Genomic DNA, 25,620 nt, shown 5'->3' with positions numbered 1-25,620 from the left:
CCATCATACCTGCTGCTGCCTAGCCAGTCAGAATTCCTCTACTCACTGTATGAAATCCTTTTGGAATGTTACACTGTAAATAAGAAAAGGTAATAGAAAGCACAAATTGTTTCACTTCCTCTTCCTGCTTTTCAGTAATGCATGGAAGTATAATAGAATCATAGAACTGTAGAGTTGGAAGGGATCCCAAGGGTCATCTAGTCCAAGCTCCTGCAGTGAAGGAATCATTCCATTATCAGCCGGGATTCTAGAATTATAATTGGCCTTTAAAGGAGATGCCCTCACCTGATTCAAACCACACTACTCTGATATCTGCCTTCCATTAGGTATCATGGGCTGTGCTGAATGGATGATTAAAACAGAGCCTGCGCAGTTGCAGCTCCCATGTCCTCCCTACCCTCTTAAATTCACTACATCAGTAAGCATCTTGACTGCAGTTGCATCTTTCGTGCCCCTTGGAAGCAACAGGTGGTCCTGGGGCCCCAGAAGCTCATTGTCCCTCATCCTCAACAGGTAGTTCTTGTTGCTTTGAAGTCATCCTTTGCCTTACACCATGTCCTCATTTTATTTTGTTATCAGAAGAACCCTCTCCCACTCCCTGCCGAACTTGACTAAAATGAATTTGGGAAAAACACTGACATATTTCTACTTTTTGACATCTGGGACCCACAGCCTTCAGTTGCTTTCCAGTGCCTTGTTTGGTCACAATAACTGTAGGCAAAGGAACTTGCTAGACCACTGAACGCTTCAAGGGATACAGGGAGCTACTGAAGCTTAAGTCAAAAGGGAATACGGTACTGAATACATCTGAACCACAGATTGTAGGCTTTGTTTGGTTTTGGTTTTCTGATTCATGCGCAGACCTTTTTGGTACGTGTCTGCAACAATTAAGTCTAGGAATGGTGTTTGGTTTTATTGCTTGTCAAGAGTACAAAAAACATTAATGTTTCTTAACAGGGAAGCCTGCGGCTCAAACTAGCAGCTGTCTGCTAGTTGGAGCCACAGGCAAACTAGCAGCTGTCACTTGTTTTTGCGAAAATTATCTGTAATTTTGTCACCCCAGTGTTAGATTACTACAGTACACTCCACAAGTGGCTTAAGGCTTGAAACTATACCAAAGAATGCCTTTGGTGGCAAATAAATTTGTTCATTATTAAATGGTGTTCTGTGCTAGTAAACCAGAAACAAATTGCATCTATTTTTCATTTTCTGCACCAGCTGGAAACCAGTTACTGGATGACATTCAAGCTGTTGGTTAGACTGATAAAACTGTTTATGGTGTCCTTGCTGGTTATTAAAGCAACTGGTGCCCATCTTTTTAGTAACACAAGGCGAAGGTTACCCAAAAAGCCTCAAGTTACAAGCATAGGATGTTTTTGCACTTATAAATGGGCTATTGTGTCTACACATGGAAGTATGTAATTGGGAATAGTCAGCTTATCAAATACCAGTCCTGTGAACTGCAAGTGTTTTTCTGTTAAATGCTTTTGGAGCTTCTATTATAAAAGAGAAATAATACTATATCACCCTTTGAAAAGTTGTATGGGTGATCATTCTGACAAAATATTCACATTTATGCATTGGCAGGAATCATTCTGAAGCCTGTACTTCAAATGACCTTTTGTGGGTGACCGACACAAGAAAAGGCACTGCAATGATAGTTATTTTAGAGATGGATTTCATGAGCATTGTTTGTGCCTAGGATTTTAAATGTTCTGCTCTTGTAACCATTTATGAGCTGTTTTTGCAAAGAGAAAGATTTGCTATGCAAATAAAGTGAAAGTAAGGGAATAGAGAAAGTGTAGAAAGACTGAAAATGGGAAGAAAAATCAATGGAAAATGAAGGAAACCGACTGAAGGACTGGTTTGAGGTTAATGAGTAAACAGTACAGGAAGTGAAAGTGAATGCTACAGATGGATAGGAGAATGCTAAGGGCATTTATCTCACTGGATGAACATTGTGTCTACTTCTGATTATTTCAGATTCCCTAAGCCTCCAGGCTAGCTGCTCTCTGAGGGTTATCTGTTCTTGGCAGTCTTAAAAGAAGAGTTTTAGCACCTGAAAAAAATGGATTGGCGGTTTTCTTTAGACAAAGAGATGATATTTGTGGTACACCCAGTTCTCACTTGCTGTTCCACATGCTTGGAACTACCTCATGTGTGATGGCACCTCTTTTATTTCATTGCAGTCCCTCCTCAAAACTCGTTTTCCCTGAAGCCTTCAGCATAACCCCACTAGGTCCCATGCCCTACTTCATGGAGAGCCTTTTTCCAGATCAAGTGCCGTATTCCCTTTGGGCCAACCTTCTAGGATGGGAGGGCACATGCCAGGGGCAAAAGTGGGTGATGCAACAGAAGCAAGTTTTATCTTTGTACAGTAGGCTAGTTTCTTTACCCTTACACTTCACTCTTTCATCCATCTAGGCAACCAAGAAGCATTACGAGGGTTAAACCGGGCAAGAACGCTCAAGGAGAGTGCAAAGCAGAGCTGATGAGGTGTGTGGCTCAGGAAGGGGTGTGGCCGTGGGAGAGTCCTGAGAGTTGCATCCCCACTGCCTCAGTCTCACGCCCCATTCTGTCCCAAATAAAAACGAATGCTTAAAGTGGCAACAATAAACAAACAAAAATCTGAATGAAAGGGAATTCCCACACCCCCTTTAAATGTAATCTTTAAAGGTAATTTCCAGAGGGGCATTTTTGACCCACTGTTGAAATGTCAAAGAAAGGTCTAGGCCAAGTGTTTCTGTCTAGCACTATTTTATAGGCCTACATTGAAACAAAGTCACTTAAAGGTGCATCTTTTATTCACATAAATGGGAAAATTTACTTTTAATAGAGTGACTTTGAAAACTCATACATTGTAGCAGGTGTGGGGAACCTCTGGTCCATGCTTGCTGGGGCTGAGTTGTTGTTTAACATTTTGAAGGCCAAAGGTTCCCCACCCCTGCATTGTAGGTGCGCTCGCTCTCTCCCCCCCCCCCCCCGTGTGTGTAATATCCACCCTGCATGAAACCTGGAACTGCCCTATAGCATTTTTGTGGTACTGGGCGTAGCTTCTTTCAACAAGATTGCATTGTGCTTGCATGGGAAGTTCTCTTTAATAATCAGCAGCAACAAAATATAGAAAAGAAATCAAGGTCCACTCATATTTTACCAAAACAGCACTTGATTCTAAGATCTACATTCTAAGAAATGTAATTGCTGCTGGGGTGTGATCTACTAGACAAGTTAAATAATAACTTTTCAAAACAAATGATTGTGGGTGCATGGATTAAATCGAGGCTTTGCTCTAATTAACCTATTGCTCTTCTCAGCTATTTACTCAATCTTTAAATGGATGAATACATTTATGCATTTTTTTCTGGGATGAAAAATGAAGTGGGTGCAAAGAAGCAAATCCACCAAAATGCTAATGCAAATTACAGACTTTAAATAATTAAATAAAATAGTTGTTGTTGCATATTCAAGAGCATGGTGCATAGTCTGGCATCTTTTGCTTTTAATTTGGTGTAGACTGCTCCACTTCCCCACTGGCATCTATCTGTCTCGAGAGACAGAGGGCTCAACAGAATAATTTGGTAAAATAGTACCGAAATACAGAGGCATATCCCAGAGCTATTAGGCATCATAGTTCCAGTTTTCATTACTCTTTCTTACTTGTAACATTTAGGGCTTATCCACACTTACCTTTCTTCTGTGCATTAAAGCTCCATGTCGGAGTGCCAATTTTTTTGCTCCAGAGCTTTCCCCGTGAAAACCCGCTCTTTAGAGCTGAATCGGGAGCAAATGGCAATCCACAAAAAACCTGAATAGTAGGAAACTGGAGGCACTGAAGCGTTTCCATTAAGCTCCAATATCATGGGCTAGAAAACTCAACTGAAATATGTTTCCCACATTTCTGCACATGATATCAGCTTTAAAGAGCTCAGGAGTCACAGTTCAAATGTTCAGGAACCAAACAAGACATTCAGGACTAGGCAGAAGCAACTAAGATGTCCCAACAGTTTCCATGACCTACCAACCAAGCTATTAAAGGCAAGGTGTGGTGTGCTCACTTTTAGGACTCACTTCTTTGTGAGAATGTCAGGATTGCAAAGGAACACTCTCCTGGGGCATATGAGTCTGCTCCTATCTGCAGAGGAAGCTCCTAGTTTTGTTCAGGCTGATGAGCAGATCCCGCCACCTCCTGCAGCTACCCACAGACCTCCCCAGCTGCCACTACTCTGCTGGGAGATCAGGGTGGGAAGAACTAGCATCCTTGCTCCCTCTTCTGAAGTGTCTAGAGTCAAAAGACACTGGAGACATCCCTTTCCCCCCGATTCCCACCTATCAGCCCGCCCCTGCCAGTTTCTTCCTCCGGAATTGGAGCCTGCCAACCCAATCCCAACAGAGTTATGAGGCTCATGACACATTTGTTGCATGAGCCTGTCTTACACTCATGCAGTGTTGGTTATCACCAAATACTCTGTCACACAATACATCATTAATTTGTGGAATTGATGTCCACTGGGTGGATTGATGATGATAGGTCTCTCCCACTTCTTAGCCATGATTTCAAAAAAGATGGGATTTCATTGCCTAGAGGAAGTATGACACTTGAGTGTCAGTTGCTGGGAGACAAGAGCAGGGGGGAGCTATTGTGATCATGCGTCTCTTGTGGCAGGGGCATATTATGGTACTATGACGCCTTGAGCAAGGCCAAACTTTGGTATTCCCAGTCCAGCCCTCATGACATGCCAGCCTTTAGGAAGGACATATGAGTGTTCTGGCAGGGTCCTAGAGCCCTCTCATCTCCTTCCCAGAGCTGGAAAGCACTAACTAGCCTTTCAGAAGGAAGCAAGAAGACTCTAGGACCCTGTCAGAGTTCTCATGCTTCCTTCCTGTAGCCAGGCAAGTGCTTGCTGAGCACCCTCTCTGCTTGATGCCCAGTGTGGGGAAACTACCCTAAACCTCCCTCTGCTTGTGGGTAGAGAAAGCATCATATTTTGAACGGGGAAAGCTTAAAATGCAAATTACCACCACTACAAACAAACAAACAAACAAACACCTGGGCCAATATTAATTGTGTATTGGACTTGCATGCTGCCCAGCTTTTATTGAAAACTCCAATCTTGCTTACTCAAAGAAAGTAAAAACTCTCTCTGCGTGTGGTTGGTTGAATGTTACCAACTTTGGGCTTCCCAGAAGCATCTGTTTGGCAACTAGGAAATGGGATCTTGGACTAGATGGATGCTTGGCTAGGATGAAGATCCTGGTGGCCCTTCAACTTGTCACAATGGCTAGTGGTCAAAGATGATGGGAGCTGTAGTCAAACAGCATCAAGAGACCCACTAGCTCTCCACTTCGTCACTCTGATCCAGCAGAGCTGCTATTATCCCCCAAGCATTCTGGTTTAGCTAATCCTGGGAAGAATTGCTTTAAAATTTTGGAGAACAGTCAGTACATTTAGCCATCACAGTCCAATCTGAATCCACTGCTTTCTTTTAGGTTAATATTCTTCTACAGCTAAAACAGTTGCTGTAGAAAATCAACATATCAGTAAAAATATATTTTGGTGCAAAATGGCAAAAAATGATAAAGTGCAATCTTTCTTGCTCTTTTTAGGAAACACAAGTTTTTAGGAAACACAAGCACAAAAAGTGGCTCTATGAAATAGCTGAGCTACCACTACCTGAGTGCCTAGCAGTGGTCCTACTTCTTGTAAACGCTAGGATGCTGCCATAACATTTGCATCTGGGAAAGTCTTCCCATACCACATGTTGAAGCAGTCAGGCTACTTACTGCACTATTGAACATGTTAAAGAAGTAGTGCAGTGGGTAGAAGCAGGCTGCAACATGTGAATGTGGAGTACAGAAAGCTTTCCTTGAAGCAGCCAATTTGGCTGTAATGCTGTGACTCTGTAGGGAAGCAACAGCTAGATATTTCTGCAGTATCCTGGGGGAGGGAAAGTAGCTCCATACAGTTACCAAAGAGTTGCTCTGTTAAAAGAGTTGCTCTGTTAAGAGTTGCTCTGTCTGTTTTCTCAGGACAAGGTGCTGGTCTAATTTTTGAATTGGATGTCAACACCTAATGAATTTGATATTTTATCTTAAATAATTGCCAAACATTATTATCTTGGTAAATCAAACAGCTAATTATGAGATGTGTGACAACATCATCAAGGTCAATGAGCTCTTTCAATGTTCGTTTTACAGGCCAGGCTCAGATAACAGGCGTCATGGTGGCAGAGAGCGAATGGTCGGTGGCAACGAAAAGGGAAGCTTGTCCATGGAATCCACCAAGGAGACCCGCTACTGTGCAGTGTGCAATGACTATGCTTCAGGTTACCATTATGGCGTATGGTCCTGCGAGGGATGCAAAGCCTTCTTCAAGAGAAGTATTCAAGGTAATAACATTGTTGCTACTTAGCAAATACATGACTTGTTGTAATCAAATAATTATGCAATGTATCAGAGAAAAGACTGTACAGTGGACGCTTGAGTTGTGAATGTGATCCGTGCGGGAGGCACATTCGCAACACGCAGTGCTGCATCTGTGCACGTGCGGGTTGCAATTCGGCGCTTCTGTGCATGTGCAAAGTGCGATTTAGCACTTCTGTGCATGTGCAACCACCGAAACCCGGAAGTAACCCATTCTGGTACTTCCAGGTTTTGGCGCATCCATAACCCAAAAAACCCGCAACCTGAAGCATCTGTAACCCGAGGTATGACTGTACCTGTGAAATTGTGAAAATAAGCTTTGTAAATTATAAGCTTGATAATGCTAAGCTATATTTCAGGAGCTAAATTGCATTTGAAGCCCAGAACAAAAATAAAGAAAAAAGTGGGGGTGGACACCCCCAGCATGTTCACCATCAGATGATTTTGATTTGTTTGGTACACATATGACATGCCTGCTGGATCAGGCCAATGGCCCATCTAGTCCGGAATCCAGTTCTCACAGTGGCCAGTGAGATGCCTGTGGGCAGCCCGCTTGGAGAGATCTCTCTTTGTTTTAGCCACCTTGAACAATTTGGTATCATCAGCAAACTAGGTTACCTCACTTCTTACTCCCAACTCTAAATCATTTAGTAAAGGTAAAGGTAAAGGTACCCCTGCCCGAAGGGGCCAGTCTTGACAGACTCTAGGGTTGTGCGCCCATCTCACTCAAGAGGCCGGGGGCCAGCGTTGTCCGAAGACACTTCCGGGTCACGTGGCCAGCGTGACGAAGCTGCTCTAGCGAGCCAGCACCAGCGCCGCACACGGAAACGCCGGTTACCTTCCCGCTATAAAGCGGTACCTATTTATCTACTTGCACTTAGGGGTGCTTTTGAACTGCTAGGTGGGCAGGAGCTGGCACCGAACGACGGGAGCTCACCCCGCCGCGGGGATTCGAACCGCCGACCATGCGATCGGCAAGTCCTAGGCGCTGAGGTTTTACCCACAGCGCCACCCGCGTCCCTAAAAGCAAGTTAAAAAGCACAGATTCCCATATTGAGCAGGGAACATCACTTTTTGCACCCGTCCATTGGGAGAACTGCCTATTTGCTGCTACTGTCTGCTAAGCTTATTCAGGAGTCTTTGGTGCGGTACTTGGTCAGAATCTTTTTGAAAGCCTAATTACAAAATGTCAAATGGATCACCTTTATCTATATGCTTGCTGAAACTTTCAAATAGATTACTGAGACAGGGCTTCCCCTTGCAGAAGACATGCTGGTTCTGCTTCAGGAAGACTTGTAGTTGATAATTTTATTTTACAATGCTTTCCAACAGTTTTCCTGGAACAGATGTTAAGCTGAGTGGCCTGTAGTTTCCAGGACCTCCCCACCCCCCACCCCAATTCCCATGTATTCAGCAGTGCTCCTTCATCACACTCTGCTTGGTTCAAGAACATTTTTCTGGCTATTGTGATAAAAACACACTTTTGTGATGAAAAACAACAGGCACATACAAACAAGGAAAATTGAATGGAACCAATACCCTGCTATAGTACTTTACAGTTCTGGAACCCACCCCTCTCAAAAAAACAAATAAATGCATACGCCTGGAAAACTATCTCTCATAATATCTTACTACGGCTGTAGTAGAACTGTGCGTGTTTATAATTTATGCAGCATTCTTTAGGTTATGGAGTGCAGTGTAGTTCTTATGTCATTTGTTCACACAACTATGCGATTTTGGGGAGTGTGGGGGAAGGACTGCCAAAATGAAGGACTAGTTGTAGGAGGCCTAGAGAATGATTGCAGAGTATATGGTTCATTTTCAATGGGCTTATTATCTACAAAGTCTTAAACACCTTGAACCTTGAGAATTATCCCAACTGAAAGTCACCATGACAAAGGCAGGTGCACAGAGAGACAGAGAGAGAGCCTTGGTGGTTGCTGAACAAATGTTAAGCTTTTTCTCACCAAACACTTACAATAATTGGGGTTAGGGACAAGTGAAATGTTATATTGTAAGCCACATTTTATCATTTCTGTATTTATTCAAAAGCATCTTCTGAGATTTCAGTGAAAGTATAGCAGGCATGGGAGAGAGGCTCCTTAACTGTTTCTGTCTTCTTCATCGAGCTGCTTTTCAACCTGCAAATGGAAGATGTGTCAGAAAAATAGCCAGAAGGCAAGGAACAGAGCTAAAAACTTGGATTCTCATTTAAGAGAATAAAATGTTGGAGGAAGAAATACATACATGTGTCTGCATGCAATATACAGACTGGCCCTTAAGGTCTGAACACAGTTCTATGGTGGTATATGTTAAGGAAGGAAAACCCTGTAATGGCATGATTTTAAATGATTTCAAATCATTCTGCTGGCATTGTGTTAGCAAGTTAGTTGAAGTGATTGCTCAATCAGTGAGCAGGGGAGGGGAAAACATGCACATGCAAATCCAGCTGGAAAATAGGTTCACCTGAGTGGGTCCATTCCCTTTTTAAATAAGGAGAGATAAACATGTGGGGGTGGAAGTCGACAGTAGAGAAAAGGTAAAGGCCCAAGGGCATAACAAGCTGCACCCACTCCTGACTCAACATCTGCAGGGGCTGCTGCCAAATCCTGGAGATAATGTAACATTTGACAGAACATATTTGTGCTGTAAAGAGAAGCGGCATAATTTAATTCTACTTTAGCTTGGGCAGCTCTTAGCATTATTACACTGGGGTTCTACATTGAGTCAAGTAAAAAAAAACACTAGCTTACACTGGTGCAACTCAGAGCACACACAGAACATACAAAAGCCAATCAACCTTTTTCGGATCCCTTCAGTCAACTTTAAAGAGCACAGCTAAAAATACCACAAAAGAGCTTAAAGCATTTAATATTTAATAATCGGTGTTATAAAATACAGTTGCTTTTTGGTACAGTTTAGAAACTGCAAAGTATGAGCTCACTGCAACAGGTTCTCACATTTGTTAGCCTCAAGAATCCTGCTTGCTTGATATTGAGGAATCTTCTTCTGGATAAGCCCTATAAAATTGTTGACATCCGTCAGTCTCGGTCGACAATGGAAGAGTGCGTTTTTGGGGTGAAGTCAGACTGTTGAAGAGTTACAGCACCTGCTATGGCTGTAGAGACCAAAACGGGAGAGACATGTTTTGTTGCAGTTGAGCAGATGAAGGCATCTGGTTGTGCTGTTGCAGATGCACCATGGCGTTTCTTCTGTCTGTGCTTCTCCCAGCTGTCATTCCTCCTCTGGTCACAGCCTTCAGTATGCTACATTATGCTTGTTTGTATCTCCAGTGCATGCTCATGCTCATATATCACCATATCTACACATGTAAGTTGGGCCTGCAATAAAATATTTTAGAGTATTATCTCCCTAAGAGGAGTGGTCATTGTAAGTGCTGCTCAGATGTCTTTAGGGGCAGGTTCAATGAGTGCACCACTACTCCTGGCTCTCATTGAAATTACGCGAGGGGAAATACCTGAGTAGGGCTTGTTTTACGATTTTCAGCAGACATGCTACAATTCTGCATCTTAGACTGCTCTCAACCATAGATTTGGAGTCGTGTGTTTGCCTATGTGTGGAGAACTGAGCAAGGCTGCACATCATGGCCTCACTCCTTATATTGCATATCACACCACTCCCAAAGAAGCTGCAATAATCAGGACAGTTGATCACATTGTGATCCTGACCACATGGAGTTCCTATTCGTGAGTAGTTGCTGACTTGTAGCTACCTCTTTGTAGATGGCCACATTCAGTGTGTGGATGTTGAGTAGAGCAGGCATGTGCAAATAATGCAAATGTCTGCCTGATTTATTTATGTTTTTAAATCTCCATGTACCTCTCTCTGTGAGCTTAACCATCAGTATTTTGTAAATTTACAGGTTCCTGTCAGATAGTTTTATGGTTTTTGTGTGTGTATGTTTTATAGCCTAACATTTAAGTACGCCTGAGTACCTAATATATGTAGAAAGCGCTATATTATTTTTGGATGATCCCATTTCTCTTAGAAATTGATAGGCATTCAACCACTGAAGGTCACTAACAGAAGGAATTCTTTTTTTAAAAAAAAAGTAAAAGTAAAAATCCAGGTGTTAGAAATTGTTAAGACAATACATGCCTCGTTCTGCAATGCTCCTCACAATAATATACACTGGTTTGATTCATCTTGAAGCTACAGACACAGTAGGAGTAGCCCTTGCACCTGCATGCTCTTCCACACTAATTAGAAATTAGGTTGAAGGTTCATTAACCGTCATTCTGATCTCCAAATATAAAAAAATTAAACTAAAATGGAGAGAGAGGTATTCACCATTTACTGACAGTAAGTGCTTCAAAAGAGGTCAGTGACTTTTTCTGCTAGAAACTAAACCTCCTCTTATTCTAAGTTTCAGGGTTGGAATAAAGTGCTTGTTTTATTGCTCTCTCTCTCTCTCTCTTTCTCTTTCTCTCTCTCCCCTCTCTTTGTGTTGTTTGTACAGTAGTTCACATGCTGTCTATTTGCAATGGCTTTTAAGGACACCTTGTTACTTACATTACTTCAGAATGCTTGAGATTAGTTGGTGTAGCAAACATAGCTGTCAACATTTTCCTTTTTTAAAGGGGGGAAACCTGCTGTTGACTTCTATTGGCAGAGCTTGAGATGCAAGATTGATCTGCTCCTACCCAGCCTCACTTTGGATTGTTCTGCCCATCATGTTGATTTACTTTAGCCTCTAGTTCTACCAGACCAACACAAAACTCACACTCCTCCTTCCTATCTTTTTGTGAGGCTGCCATTCGGTCTTAGGTGCTGAAGTGGCTTCAGCTAGCCTTGCTGCTAGCCTCTCACAAACACAAAGGTATTACTAGACTTTCATAATCTTCCCCTGCCAGCAAATCTCCATGCTCTGCCGAGAAGCATCCTTATCCATGATCAGTGCTTAACTTGAGGATAAGATTATTTGTGTATTTTTTCACCCTTGTTGCTAATTATTGCTCTGGATAGCTAACTATACAACTTTTTTCTTAGTCTAAGAGCACCATTTCTGTTTCTCCTTACTCCACTGCATTTCTCTGAAGTGTGTTTGGCAGTGGCTTCACTTGCTATCTCCATGGAGGAGCCTAGAACACAAAAGCACTCAAGTACTAGTTTATCACTCAGTTTAATCTCCTCTCCATAAAAGTTACTTAAGAGGGGAAAGGGGAAATATCATAAATATCATTCGAACAATGGCTCTTGACTACTGCTGATGTTGTTGTAGTATAAATAGTTATGCAGCTGTAGTTTCTCTCACTCTGAGCCACATGGAAAAATAAAATCGCATTTGCGGTTGGAGTGCACTGAGGAAAAAATACTTTCAAAACCTTACAGGATTTTGCAGCATGAAACTATCTATCTATTGTATCTATTGCATTTTTTTGTCTCATGACATAAAAAAACATTCACGTTGTCAAAACAAAAAGCTTTCTATTCTGTAATGACAATGTAGGAGCCCATTTTATAGTAAATTTTATATTCTGACTGGAACACTAGACTTCAGCCATCTGCTGAAAAGGGGTACTATTTCAGCATGTTCTGTCTCAGAATGTATTTTTGTTGCCATTTTGTACATTAGATCCCAAAGATACTTAAACACATTTGCCCTTCTTTTTGGATTGGATACAGATGACCCAGTTCAGTGAACATAAAAATATTACGCACTTGGATCTGATTATAGAGCAGGAGATGCAATCAGCCAACGCTTAGGAAGCCTAGGTTTGTCAGCTTTCTTGCATAACCTGCACAGCTGTCCAGCGTGCTAGAAAGCCAGCCTGGATCCACGCAACACCAACCACACCCTTTCCTCATTCAGCTTCTTTCCAGAGCCCTTAGGCAAGGAGAAGCCAATCTGTAGTTTTCCAGTTGTTGGACTACAACTCCCATCATCATTAACCACTGCCATGCGGCGGATGGGAGTTGCAGTCCAACATCGGTTGCCCATCCCTGCTGTTTTCTTACCTTGCCAGTCTGTGTTGCATGGGTGGGTGGGTGTAGTGCCTCAGTTAGGATCCAGTAAATGTGACACCACTTCCTCATGTAGCTCTTTTCCCAGCCAGTCTTCTCTGATTAGCTAATGAGGCCACACACAGTTTTCCAACTCCTGCTGTACCTAATGGTTGAACAAAGAACATCTTCTGCCCTGTCTTTCTGTGCTTGTTCATAATAGCAGATACACAGGATGAAACTTTGCAGCTAACCCAATAAATTATTCCAGTATATTTTCTCATGCATCTGATAAACCTTTCTCATGCATCACTAATTCACTTGTCAGCCTGAATTTGTGTCGCCCATTCTACAAATCAACAGCAACATTTTTAAAATCAAGCAAATTAGAGAATAGCAATATAGGATCAGTCACAGGTGACTCTAATAAGGGCTCATCCTTGCTGTCACTCAATTTGTATTTTTATAGTTTTAATTCCCCTGGATCTTTGAGCTTTTCTTGTTGTTCTGCAGCAGTGCCTTATGAAAACCCAATCTTCCCACTGAATTGGATCTTAGATGTGTGAAGGATTTGAAGAGAGCCATTTTTTAATAGTATACATTCTAGTCAATATAGGTTTTACTGATGCTAAACGTAAAGATCAATTTGTCAGTTATGAACTAGGAACATTTAAAGTTGGCTTTTTGGCTCCATACGGCACTATTAAACAGAAGAAGTATATTTTCACCAGCCAATTTCTTTGTCATCTCATGAATATAAGAGGATATATATTTATTAGAAATCCCCCTGTAGAATATTGTCCCAAGTATGTGTTCATAGGAGTGCAGTCATAGATCCCATTGTAAATAAAATAGTCAAATTTAACTCCTTTTTTAATCAATGGAACATAAGCTAGCCCTGATTAACTTACCCCATTGATTTCAGTGGGGTCCAGCAGGAGTTAACTTTTTACTTAACACAATTTGTATACTAATTCTCGAAACCTCTAAGTGGTTTACATAAACATCTTCATCTCCTTTTCTTTAATCTTCACCTGCTTTTTCTTTTGAGCCCCATATCTTAATGGGATGATAATCTTTTTTGCCTGTCATTGACAACAGATGTATTTTTTAAAAGTATTCTGAAACTTAAGGAGAGAATTGCATACAATATTTGGGTTACTAATGGATTGCCATCTTGAATCCATTTGCTGTTGCAATCCTTTTTTTCCTTTTTGATGAAAAGCTGACCTTTCAATATTAAAAAAAAAAACCCATTTGTATGTTGGTGTCTGATAAGTTATTTGGCATATTTGGCATTCTCCCAAATTTTGTTTAAGATTCCTTTTGTTTGCCACGTGGAATATGTAGCAGTTAATAGAAGCTCAGTTTCCAGTGCATGTAGGTCATCAGTATTTTTTCAGTGTTATGTCCAAATCAGCCTCTTACACAGAGATGAAAGAACCCTACGTGCAGCCACAACTTTGTTTGGCCAAGACCTGTTCAGATTAAAATCAGTTGCTTCACCTGAGATTGAGCTGTGTGGACTGCTTATGACATTCCCATTTCTTGACCCAAGCCAAGAGTTCAGAATGCTCTGACCTAAGCAGAAGCCCACCCCAGGACTTATTGTAGGCAGGCAGGGGTGGGGGGGAATTCTAGAAGGGAGGAACATAAGTCTGCATGTAGCTATAAGAAGGAAGGAACTCTGAAGTAAGCCTACCAAGCATAGGCTGAGCCCAAATTCCTATTTTTAAGGGTCTCAGACCTCTGAACCTAGCATAGCCTACCTTCAGACATTTTTGAGTTTGAATCGTTACAATTCTTATCTTTAGTTAATTTATGTTGTCTTTAAGGCTTTTGCTAGCAAGTTTGCTTACTGGGGTCATGTTTTCCTCTTGAAAACTGTTTGCGACATTTCAAGTCTTTCGATTGACGCAGATTAAATGATATTGCAACTTCTGAAAATGTTGTATAAATAACTGAAACAACTACATTTTTGTGGAAATAATTACACTGATACGTCTCATAAGCCCTTCCATTAGAATAATCTCTTTCACTCAGAAGACATTGAACACAGAAGCTTTGACAGTTTCACACCAGACGTTCCACGAGACATTTTAATTAACAAATATATCATTGACAATTGCTGACTATGTTTGCATTTAATTTACAAGAGCTGATTGATATGCGTGTCTGTTCACTCCCCTCCAATATTCAGTGGGAATAAGAAAATAGCTGACTTTGTTCTGAGAAGCACACTCAGTTACTTCTTATACCATCCGTAATTTAACTTTTCATCACGCTTTCTAATACTGAACTAGGTTTTCCTGAGGCAAAAACAGGGGAAACAAGTTAGCTATGGGGAAACCCTGAGTCTTGCAGGAGTGTGTGTGTGTGTGTGTGTGTGTATGTACACATCTTATTGATGCTTGTGACAGAACCTCAAGGATAGCCACATCCTCCTCAGGATCAGCTCTGTCTGGAAATCTCCTGCTCTTCCGGGCTTGGAAGAACCCAGTGCTTTTTTCAGGGGGTACTTAAGGGTACACAGGACTGACACATTTTTTGTTTTTTGTTAAAGAGTTAAAGACTTACTGTAACCACTTCATGGTGAGTACCATCACCTATTTTTCTAGGAATGTCCCTCAATGGCACCAAGCTTAAAGGCAAGGTAAAGTCTGCTTCCCCAGCAGCACTCAGACTCCAAGAACTTTTCAAATCATGAATGTATTCCCTTGCAATGCTGCCAGAAGATGGGCAGGCCAGGGAGCACACATATTATTGGCTCCCAGTAGGCCTAAGAGGACTCTGGCACTTGACATGTTATATAATGTGTTTGCCTTGGGTGACTTGGCAGAAAGGCAGTATAGAAACTCCAGAAATAAATGAATACATAAAATCATATTTTTTAAAAGGCAAATAAGTTCCTATAGTGAAGGCTCCAACCTATAATAAAATAAGATCCCTGTTGGAAGAGGCCAAAGACCCATGCAGCCCAGCATCTGGACCTCTCAAGCAAAACATGAGCACAGCAGCATGCTCCCCAAGGCAACACCTCCCCAAACCCCAGAAAATAAATGCCCATGCTTCTTTTATCTCTTTACTAATACATCTGCTACAAACGTAATTCAAAATCCTTTGCAACATTTGGTTGCAGGCCCCTACTTGTATTAGTTGAAACCTAAATACCAGGCTAATAAGTGCAATGTAAAATTTAAAGGGGAAAGTTTCAAAGGGCAATTATAGTGGGAGACAGGAATTCATTAACAAGTTTGATTGCATTTCCTATAGTTTATTTAAGAACTGTGTGTGTGTTCCTCCTATTTTAAAGAGTAAGTTTCCTTCCATTTGGTTGCATATTGTATTAAGATGTGTTTAGTTCTGCAGCATGTTGTTGCTTACTCTTCATTTTTGGTGCTCACCTTGTTAAATGCCGTGTTTCCTTGGGCTGGGCTGATTAAATAAAATATACTGATCTTTCTTTCTGCTAAGCAAGCATTTCTGGACAAATGCCTTAATCCAGCTGTTGTGGTTGTGCACATAAAGCCTCTAAAGAAAAGTCATTAGCACTCCCAGAAACTATACGGAAGAAGAAAGGGTATTGGATTTTATCTCTATCCATGCCCTCTTCCTTGCAAAACACCTGATTTGTGTGATTACTGAAAGCATCCATAGCAGCTTTTTACATATTACTATTATTATTTACTTTATTAATTTTTGAATCATCTTCCACATAAGTCTCAAGCCAATTTACAGAAAAACAACTAGAAGTTGCTTTGAAAACAATGAAGATGGGTTTATAAACAATATAAAATAAACACCTAAGGCAAATGCATTTTTAAGCTAACTGAAAAAGGTTGTTGAAACAAATATGTTTTCAGTTGTTTTCGGAAAGTACAAATAGAATCCCAACAGAGATTCTGTTCCGAAAACAGGGCCTGCCACACTGGAAGTCTCTAAAATGCAACTGAGCATGCTCAAAAGTGCCCTTTTACTGCCCACAGTTGAAATCATACTTCACAGCACTAGAGCACTAGGGAGGTCTAAATAGTGAACAAAGAATCAGACACTATGAATGTGTGATTTAACACCCAAAAGAGTTAGAAAGCCTGTGTCTAGAAATCACACATTTTTGTATGTTTTGAAAAATCTACATTGGAACTGAACTGAAGATACCCAGAGCTCCAAAGCAGAGAACATGCTCAGTTTCTCGCCCTCTAGTCAATACCACGACCCTGTCCATACTTGCTGTCAAAAGAAACATGAGCAGAAATTATGGGGTCCCACTTCACTGATAAAATGTAAGTGCGTATAATGTGGCAGAAATATAAAAGGAAACTCCCAAACTAAGGCCCTCCAAGATGGCCAAAGGAAGGGTGAGATGAGTCCTTGTATTTCTACTTTTATTTGGGAAATATCTTTAGATATATCCTAGATCTAAAAACAGAGCATTCAATTTATTAGCAATTCTGACCCCTACATCAAAGACAGATAGATATGGGATTAATTTAAAACATTATTGTCCTCTGTATATCAACAATTACAACAGTTGCCACAGTAAGTTTGAAACCCCCCAGAAGTCAATCATTTGGACTCCAGTTTTGCAATACTATTCATGTTTCCTTAAAAATGAAATAATTCTGTTTCCCAGTTTGTTTATATTTAGAATTTTACAGCAATATCTAACACATGTTGAAATTATGATTATTACAAATGAATTATGCTGAGTCAAATGAAGTAAATCCAGGTTCCAGCATATCTAGCATAGTATTGGCATATATTTCATTTAATGATATATTTGTTCAGCAAAAAGCCAACTTGAGTGTTTATTTGGGGGATGTAAAAATTATTGTGAGTTTGTAAGTGGGATGAGGTCAGTTCTAAAGCTTCCATAATTTATTATTTGGTGTATGTAAAAGAATTTGGGTGTAAAGGTTGTTGTGAGTTTGAAAGCATGATGAAATCGGGTTATAAAGGTTCCATTATAATAAGTGCAAGTTATAATTATGCTTGTAGAGGCACAAGGTGAGAGAGAGCAATATAAAAGATTGGCTTGATGAAAAGAATTTAGTGAAGTGAGTGAATGAGAGAAAGCTCTGTTAGTTTATTTCAGCATAGCTGGAAGCTTTAAATTTATTAATTTTGTGTCGCTGTTATATTAAGGTTTGTTTTGGTTTGATTCCTATCCAAATCTGTTCTAAAGCAGTATGGCTGGAGTAAAGCAGTATGCTCAGTTGGGACAGAGCACACAGAAGCTATGCATCATTGCCACCATTTGCTATAATCTGTTATGTTACTGTAAGAAGGGAATTAAAATGTTTCTTTTATAAAGGCATATAAGTACACAAAAGCTTCTATCTTATAAAGCAGTGAGTCATTGAGAGGCGTTCCCCTGCCTCTTGCCGCTCCTGCAATGGAGAAGGGCATGAGGTTCTACAAGAACCGTTTTCCAAAGTTCCCTGCCCACCTGGTGGCAAAGCTGGACAAGGGAATGCCTCTCACCGACCCAGTGAGCGGGGAGGCATTCCACAGAGCTTTGCTGCTGGTCCCTTTCTGCCACTGGGGTGGGGGAGACCAGCGGAAAACCTGGGCAGTAGAACGTTGTGCCTCCCTGCTGCTGCTGAACCCTCCCTTACCTGAATTGCTTCTGTGGTAGTAGGGCAGTGGGGACACTCGTGGGAGTGCCACCTCCTCAATTTCCACCACCTGAGGCAGTTGTCTCACCCTGCATCATGGATGCGCTGGCTCTGCTCTGAGAGAAGGAGGGGGAAACAGTCACACTTGCTTAGATTCTTCCACCAAAACATAGCTCAGCTGATGGACAGTTGCATAGCTGCTGGCAATTCATATTTCCTCCCACCCTCCAATGCAAGTAGTTGAAAAGAAAATGTGATGTTATTGTGTTAGTATTTACACACACACACACACACACACACACACACACACTTTATTTGTTGCTGTTTGCATAGGATTTCACACAAGGAGATGTTGTTCAACAGCGTTCACATATCTCTCCACAATATGTTGCCTGGGCCTGAGACCTAAGAGGTTTGCCTTTCAGAACAGAGTGACAAAGTTGTGCCCTCCAGTTGTTGTGGATTCCAGCCTCAGCCCAGATGGCAAATGGTAGAAGTGATGGGAGTTGTAGCCCAAAAACATATGGAGTTGGTCACCATGACTTAGATCTAAAAAGAGAAAGTTGTTCACACAACAGATCACTCTCATGTTCAACACCCCCTGCAACCTCTTACACTCACAAAGCAACATCACCACTCTGGTTGGTCAAGAGCCCCTCCTTGATGTGTTATGTTGCGAGAGGCTGCAGTGGGAGAACGGAATTGTCAAGAATTGGGTGGCGGTGCACATGATGCTCCTGCTCACACAAGCTGCCTCTTCCCAGTTGTTCATGATTCTCTCTCCCACTGACATGGCTCATATTATATGGGGAGATTTTTCGGGGGCCGAGAGGCTTCAGGTAGAAGGAAGGGGTAAGCAGCCCTCTCCTTGTGCAACCTTTCTTAGTGCAGATGTTGTGCCCTCCAGTCTCTCATAAGTTGAAAGCTGCCCTATGTTACTGGTTGACTTTATATAATAAATATAGTAAGTTAGTAAGAAAGCAAATAAGTGCACAGTGCAAAGTTCTGCAGAGTTCCATTGCACAATGATACCTCATGTAACCTTTGCCATTAATTACATTTCTGCAAGCTTCTTTATTCATGATGCTTACATTGTTTTAATTAAAACTCTAATGCAGGGGAGCCTAATCCCCAGTTTGGGGGCCTTATCTTTCACTACCCCAGCAGCAATATTTTTGGGTTGTATAAAACACCACCATTTCTGGTGGCAGTGACAAAAAGAAAAGAAAAAAGCTGATAGAATGCTAGAGTGATTTGAGGGCAACACACTGATGGGGATGCAAATGAGCCCCAGAATGATAATTTGATGAGAGGAGGGGGGTGGTAATGATGAAAAGGGAGAAGGGTATAACTCCCTTCCATAGCTCATCTGCACAAATCAGCTGAGGAGAGCAGACTCTGACTTTGTTTATGTCTGTCCGCAAGTCTTCCTGTATGTATGTGTATGCAAGAGTGTGGGGCGGCCACATCTACTTTTGGCCACATCCACCACTGGTCAAGTCCCTGGACGCTCCTAGAAGGGTTGGCCAAGGGTGAATCTTACCCTCAAGCCAAAACAGTCTAGCCAGTGTCAGTGCAGTACATGCAAATCTCCATTAATTTCATTCTTGGGGTACCAGCTATTTCTCTATGAACCTTTTATAGATGATGCTATATTTTAGGCATTTCTGCCCATTTTTTTTGCATGCAGGATATTTGATAGTGGTGGTATCAAATGTATCACTTGCAGTTTTTAGAAAAAGCAAATACTTTTTCCACATGGCTCTGCAGCTACATAACTTATTTTTTCATCCTGAAAGATGTGTTCCCCAAAATGCTCATTGTCTCATGGGTGATAACAGGGAGATGGTGGTGAGTGATTGATTTTGTTTTTTATTCTAGTACAGCTGTTGGTTTGATCACATGCCAAGCACTAAAAAACAATTGTGATTTATCAGATGGAGAGAGTAAGGGAAGATAGCATAGCTGTATGCCACACTTTTCATAGATTGGAATCTGCACAGTTGATCGGTTCAGCCATTTGGCGGGGGTGTAGGAATAGGATGTCATGTGTAAGTGTCATCTGGAAAAGGAATACTCCCTTTTTATTATCTGTCTGAAATGGGAAAAGATATACAATGAGGGAACAAAAGAATCATAAGACTCTTAATGGATCTCTCTGGAAAGATTATATACCTAAATCTAAATATCTACATTTTTTTTAAAAAATGAATTGGCGTTATTGCTGATACCACAGAACAGGCTGCCTCAACCTCGGCCCTCCAGATGGGACTACAATTCCCATCATCCCTGACCACTGGTCTTGCTAGCTAGGGATCATGGGCGTTGTAGGCCAAAAACATATGGAGGGCCAAGGTTGAGAAAGCCTGCCGCAGAACATAAAGTTGATGAAATCAAAGCAGATTGTGAAGAATTCAGAAATACCTCTCCAAGCTGAAAGGGCAACAAATGGCAAATGATATTCAGTGAAAGTAAATGTAAATTGGTACACATCTCATATGTGGTGTGAAATACTGATTCTAATCTAGAAAAGTGATATTAGGGCAAGGACTGGACAAAAATACTGTTGCACGCCTGCTCAGTCTCCAAGGGGTATGAGATTCCGGGAGTTCCAGGCACTTACCCAGGGTTCATATTTCTTTTTGGAAATGAGGCATAGTGGAGACTGTGATGTCTTTATGATAATATGGTTTATTTACATATATACCTATGCACATATATACACATATCTACAACCTGAACCTGTGATGGAGAGGTTCACAGCATCTGACCCCAACTAGGGTCTTGTTTCTCCCTTAGCCATGCCCTTGGATGCAAACAAAACTAAAACTTTGCTGTGATATTTTCTCCAGCTTGTTGCTTTACTTTTAGGTCACTTCACTGCAAACTCTCAACTCTAACCTCAGTCTTTGCTGTTGAGAGAGGGACTCTATGCATTCATCATCTTGCACAAAGCCCCCTTTCCTATGTTCTCTTAATGGCCCATCACCCAGGCTATCACCTCAACACAGGAAGCTCGACTGGCTTATATTTCAACACTTGCTGGATCCAGGGGTTAGAAGGATCTTGCTTCCTTCCTTCCCACCCCTCTAAGCTCATAGCACCACAGTCAAAATAACTGGAGACTCATGAGTGTTAGGAGACAGTGGATTCTATTGATGGAACTAGGAATACAACATGTCATAACAGATGAAAACATATGTGAAATAAATTACAATAAAAACACATGTGAGATGGACTCATTGTAGCAAAAACAAAAAACCCTCAGAATGAACTGAAAATGTAGAATTCCCTTTTGAAACTGAATCTTAGATGGTGTATTGTTGATGAGATCCCCGGATTATATCTTGTTTCATTACTTCATGAAATCCACTTAGAAATGAGGACTTTCTAATGGTTGGCAGATGAAAATAACCGTCTGGTTTCCTATGTATTTCTTCCAAAATGTGTTGTCTTGCGAGAAGCATGAATACATATGGTGTATTTCATATACATGGAATGAAATGCTTTCTACTTCCTTCCAGCCGCCCCTGGCATCAGAAATGACAAATTTCATATGGATAGGACAGCCCCCACCCTCATTTTAGAGACAATGTAGTAGAGAGAACTACTAGTTTTGGTGCCTTTAAACAGGTAGTAGACACATTCATGAAAGATAGTCCAATCAGTCAAGATTATCTTTGATACTTGCACTGAAACTCCATTGCAGGAGGCAATATACATTTGACTACTTCGGCTGATCCAGCAAGGCAATTATTAAATTGTTGTGACCATGTGATAATAGACTTGCCCAGCCTCCAGATAGGATGTAAATGGAGAGTAAGGCTTAGAAGAGTGATTGAAGTCAGCTTTGTCACAATTGCCAAGACTTATCTACTGAGATACAAATGCACTAGGTCTGTAATTCTAAACACACGCTTACTGCACAGTGAGTCCCCTTGAGCTCAGTGGGACTTACTTCTGAGTAAATATGCTTGGTATGTCAACTTTTGTTGTTGTTTAGTCGTGTCCGACTCTTTGTGACCCCATGGACCAGAGCACGCCAGGCACTCCTGTCTTCCACTGCCACCCGCAGTTTGGTCAGACTCATGTTTGTAGCTTCGAGAACACTGTCTAACCATCTCGTCCTCTGTCGTCCCCTTCTCCTTGTGCCTCCATCTTTCCCAACATCAGGGTCTTTTCCAGGGAGTCTTCTCTTCTCATGAGGTGGCCGAAGTATTGGAGCCTCAGCTTCACGATCTGTCCTTCCAGTGAGCACTCAGGGCTGATTTCCTTCAGAATGGATGCGTTTGATCTTCTTGCAGTCCATGGGACTCTCAAGAGTCTCCTCCAGCACCATAATTCAAAAGCATCAATTCTTCGGCGATCAGCCTTCTTTATGGTCCAGCTCTCACTTCCATACATCACTACTGGGGAAACCATAGCTTTTACTATACAGACCTTTGTTGGCAAGGTGATGTTTCTACTTAACTTTAGGCACACCAAATTATTTAAAATTATTTATATAAGCCATAGCTCTGGTCAGTATCATTTGCTTGTCAATTTTGGGTGGTGTACAACCTTCACTCATACAGTGTTAACCTGGACATGTTCTGCTTTTCATAAGATAAAATACTTACAGTATTGCTCTTTATTGTGACTTTGTTCCATATTTATTTTGATAGAAACTTTTTTGTTTTGCTTTTGATTTAAGGGGGGGTGGTGTCCCCACTCATCTCCATAAATAGTAAATACTTACTATTAGTATTTTATTATTTTGAGTTTTGAGTAAACTGCCCAAAGCTAGTTGTTAATGAGTATTCACTTAATCTTTAATCCTAACCCACTTCACTGGAAGTAAACCCCATTGAATTCAGAAGAGCTTACTACTGCGTGGATGTTTGGTTGTACATTTTGTCTACTGTGTCTCTTATTTAGCAATGGCAATTAAGTTTAATTAATCTTAAGTTTAATTAAACTTAATACTTAAAGAAAAAACTTCATACAACAAAGCCATGTACAGTGGTACTTCAGGTTACTGATGCTTCAGGTTACAAACTCCGCTAACCCAGAAATAGTACCTCGGGTTAAGAACTTTGCTTCAGGATGAGAACAGAAATTGTGCTCTGGAGGCGCAGTGGCAGAGGGAGGCCCCATTAGCTAAAGTGGTGCTTCAGGTTAAGAACAGTTTCAGGTTAAGAACGGACTTCCAGAATGAATTAAGTTCTTAACCCGAGATACCACTGTAATAGCTTTTGGCCAGTATGAGCAGCAGAATATATTTACTGGTCACATAGAATAAAGCTTTAGCTTAAAGTCAGGAGCTTTCCTTTCGTTTGTAGCTGTGCTTTGATTACTACGACTTCTCATCTCAAATCAATCTGTCTCAGCTATCCTGTTCTGTTCAATCACATTTAAGGTCTTGTATTTGTGTCTTTGACATCCTGCAGAATTGTATAACAAATCTGATGCTGGACATAAGACTAGACATATGATAGCTCTAAGTCCTTTATGTGGAAATGAGGTTTTATTGTGACCAGTGGGATTTATTTCTGTAATCTAGAGTTTCATGTACACAAGATTCAGAAGACCAATCGCAGCCCCCGCTGGTGTATGGTAAGGCAAAACTAAAACAGACTGTCACATCTCCGAGTACCTGGTTCAACTATCTTAAACTCTCCCCAAATGAAATAGCTACTCCCCCAAGCCCAAACCACCCCCTTAAGTCCCCGGGAGCTATGGATAATCACTCCCCTATGCAGCAGATGCCTATTGACAAACTTAATGGGAGTGTTTTTTTAGATGTAAAGGGGTCACTGGACTCTGTGGACCCAACAAATCTACACCATGGAGGGACAGAGAATTAAAGCTGCTGTCCTGGAACATTGCAGGATGGCGCGCCAAGAAAAACAATCAACAATTTGCGATGTTTCTTAAGCGATTTGATATCATCCTCCTGCAGGAGACCTGGTACAGCGACCCCATTTTGTTCAATGGGTATTCTTGCCACTCCCTACTTGCTACTCCATCTGTGAGGGGAGGTAGGCCTAGTGGAGGTTTAGCTAGTCTCATCTCCACAGAGCTTGAACATTCCTTAAAAGCCCTCCCAAACTGCAATTCACTAGCCACGGCAGTCCTACTCAAAATCAAGAGAGATGCACTGGTAGTGGTCAATGTCTACCTGCCCCCCTGCCAAAAAAAATCTATAGTGAAAGCTAACTGGGCAGAGTTAGAGGCATTCTTAGAGTCCATAGAAACTTCCTACCCTTCTACACCGATCATAATCGGGGGGGATTTCAACGCCCGTATGGGAACTGATGATGACAACCTTTACAGCCAATATAATCAGATGCAGGACCCTGAAAGCCCAACCGAAGAATGCGTCTCACGACTTTCCAAAGATAATAAATGTAATTTCTCGGGGCTATGCCTAGCCCAGGTCGCAAAAAGAAGGGAGCTGATGATATTAAACGGTAGTAGGGAAGAGGACCACCCAGGGGAGTATACCTATCTTTCAAAGATGGGAGGAAGTGTGATAGACTATATTCTGATATCAAGATTCGCCTATAATTCTGTATCGACGTTTCAAGTGGGACATAACACCGAAAGCGACCACCTCCCACTAACTTTAGCGCTCAATGGCCCATCGTTTAACAAACCCACGGCTAACCTTTACTACACCCCCATCGTTAACCTGGGATCATTGGCCCCCAGAAGCATTAAATGGTCCCCCATGCTTAATACAGAGTTAACTCACCTCCTCCATTCGGAAGACGTGAAGACCATCTACTCAGCCATTGTATTAGCCAATACCGGGGCAAAGGCCATGGACTCGTTCAACGAGCTATTAGCAAGACTAAAGACCTTCCTAACAACTGAGATACTTAACTCTGTTACAAAGCGGGCAAAGGATCAAGAGAGTTGGTTTGATTCGGAGTGCAGACAAGCAAGGAAACGTCTGAGATCAACCTATCGGAATTACAGAAACACCGGAGCACCCTCGCTATTTACGGCCTACATCTACTTAAGACGAAATTACAAACAGCTATTAAAGGTAAAAAAACAAAAAGCCGAGAGAATGGCCTGGTGTAGACTAGTGAAGGCCTCGAATGACAAAGACTCAACCTCCTTCTGGCGTACCATTAGGGGGATCCTGGGCCAAGAACAGATTGGTCCCACATGCACTGTAGAACCCCAGGAGTGGATGAAATATTTCCAAACCCTCTTCTATGATGACAAAGCTCAGCACAACGATCCAAGTGCCTACTCTGAGAATTTACCATATTGGCCTCCTGTCTCCATAGAGGAGGTGGGGAAACTAATTGCCCAACTGAAAAACAACAAAGCCCCGGGCATAGACTACATTCCAGCAGAGCTCCTGAAGAACAATACCAGTTGGTGGGCTCCCATAATGGCGTCAATATTTACATACATTGATTCAACAGGCATAATCCCTGGTTGCTGGACAGAGGCAGTAATCATCCCAATCTATAAAAAGGGTCCTATGGCAGATCCAGCGAGCTACAGACCCATCAGCCTCCTCCCCATTCCCAGCAAATTGTACGCCAAACACCTCCACATTAAACTAATCGACTGGATGGAAACTGAGGCAGTTCTGGCAGAGGAGCAAGCCGGCTTC

General features: G+C 41.6%; 1 protein-coding gene and 1 long non-coding RNA gene across 19 annotated transcripts in view; one reads left to right on the top strand and one right to left on the bottom strand.

Moving 5' to 3' along the window:
- ESR1 (estrogen receptor 1) overlaps positions 1–25,620 on the top strand; it is a 204,086-nt gene that overhangs the window by 111,292 nt on the left and 67,174 nt on the right. For 7 of the 14 annotated variants that reach the window (XM_083434998.1, XM_083434996.1, XM_083434995.1 and 4 more), the window contains 2 exons: positions 2,425–2,496; positions 6,196–6,386. In XM_083434998.1, the coding sequence (XP_083291124.1) occupies positions 2,425–2,496; positions 6,196–6,386 (263 nt within the window). Of the gene's footprint in view, positions 1–397; positions 419–2,424; positions 2,497–4,721; positions 4,891–6,195; positions 6,387–25,620 lie in introns of those variants that run through there. The other 7 variants (XM_083434991.1, XM_083434990.1, XM_083435001.1 and 4 more) reach the window with 3 other exon arrangements.
- The window catches only part of LOC310675051, a 101,440-nt gene continuing 84,054 nt past the window's right edge, over positions 8,235–25,620 (bottom strand). For 3 of the 5 annotated variants that reach the window (XR_014509894.1, XR_014509895.1, XR_014509896.1), the window contains 5 exons: positions 18,003–18,118; positions 12,400–12,550; positions 9,530–9,761; positions 8,887–9,066; positions 8,235–8,561 (listed from right to left, as the gene is read on the bottom strand). This is a non-coding gene — a long non-coding RNA (uncharacterized lncRNA). The remainder of the gene's footprint in view (positions 8,562–8,886; positions 9,067–9,529; positions 9,762–12,399; positions 12,551–18,002; positions 18,119–25,620) is intronic. The other 2 variants (XR_014509892.1, XR_014509893.1) reach the window with 2 other exon arrangements.

The sequence above is a fragment of the Podarcis tiliguerta genome (genome assembly GCF_965153285.1).
Source record: "Podarcis tiliguerta genome assembly, chromosome: 3".
Taxonomy (NCBI): domain Eukaryota; kingdom Metazoa; phylum Chordata; class Lepidosauria; order Squamata; family Lacertidae; genus Podarcis; species Podarcis tiliguerta.
This window is presented reverse-complemented; position numbering and strand designations above follow the sequence as displayed.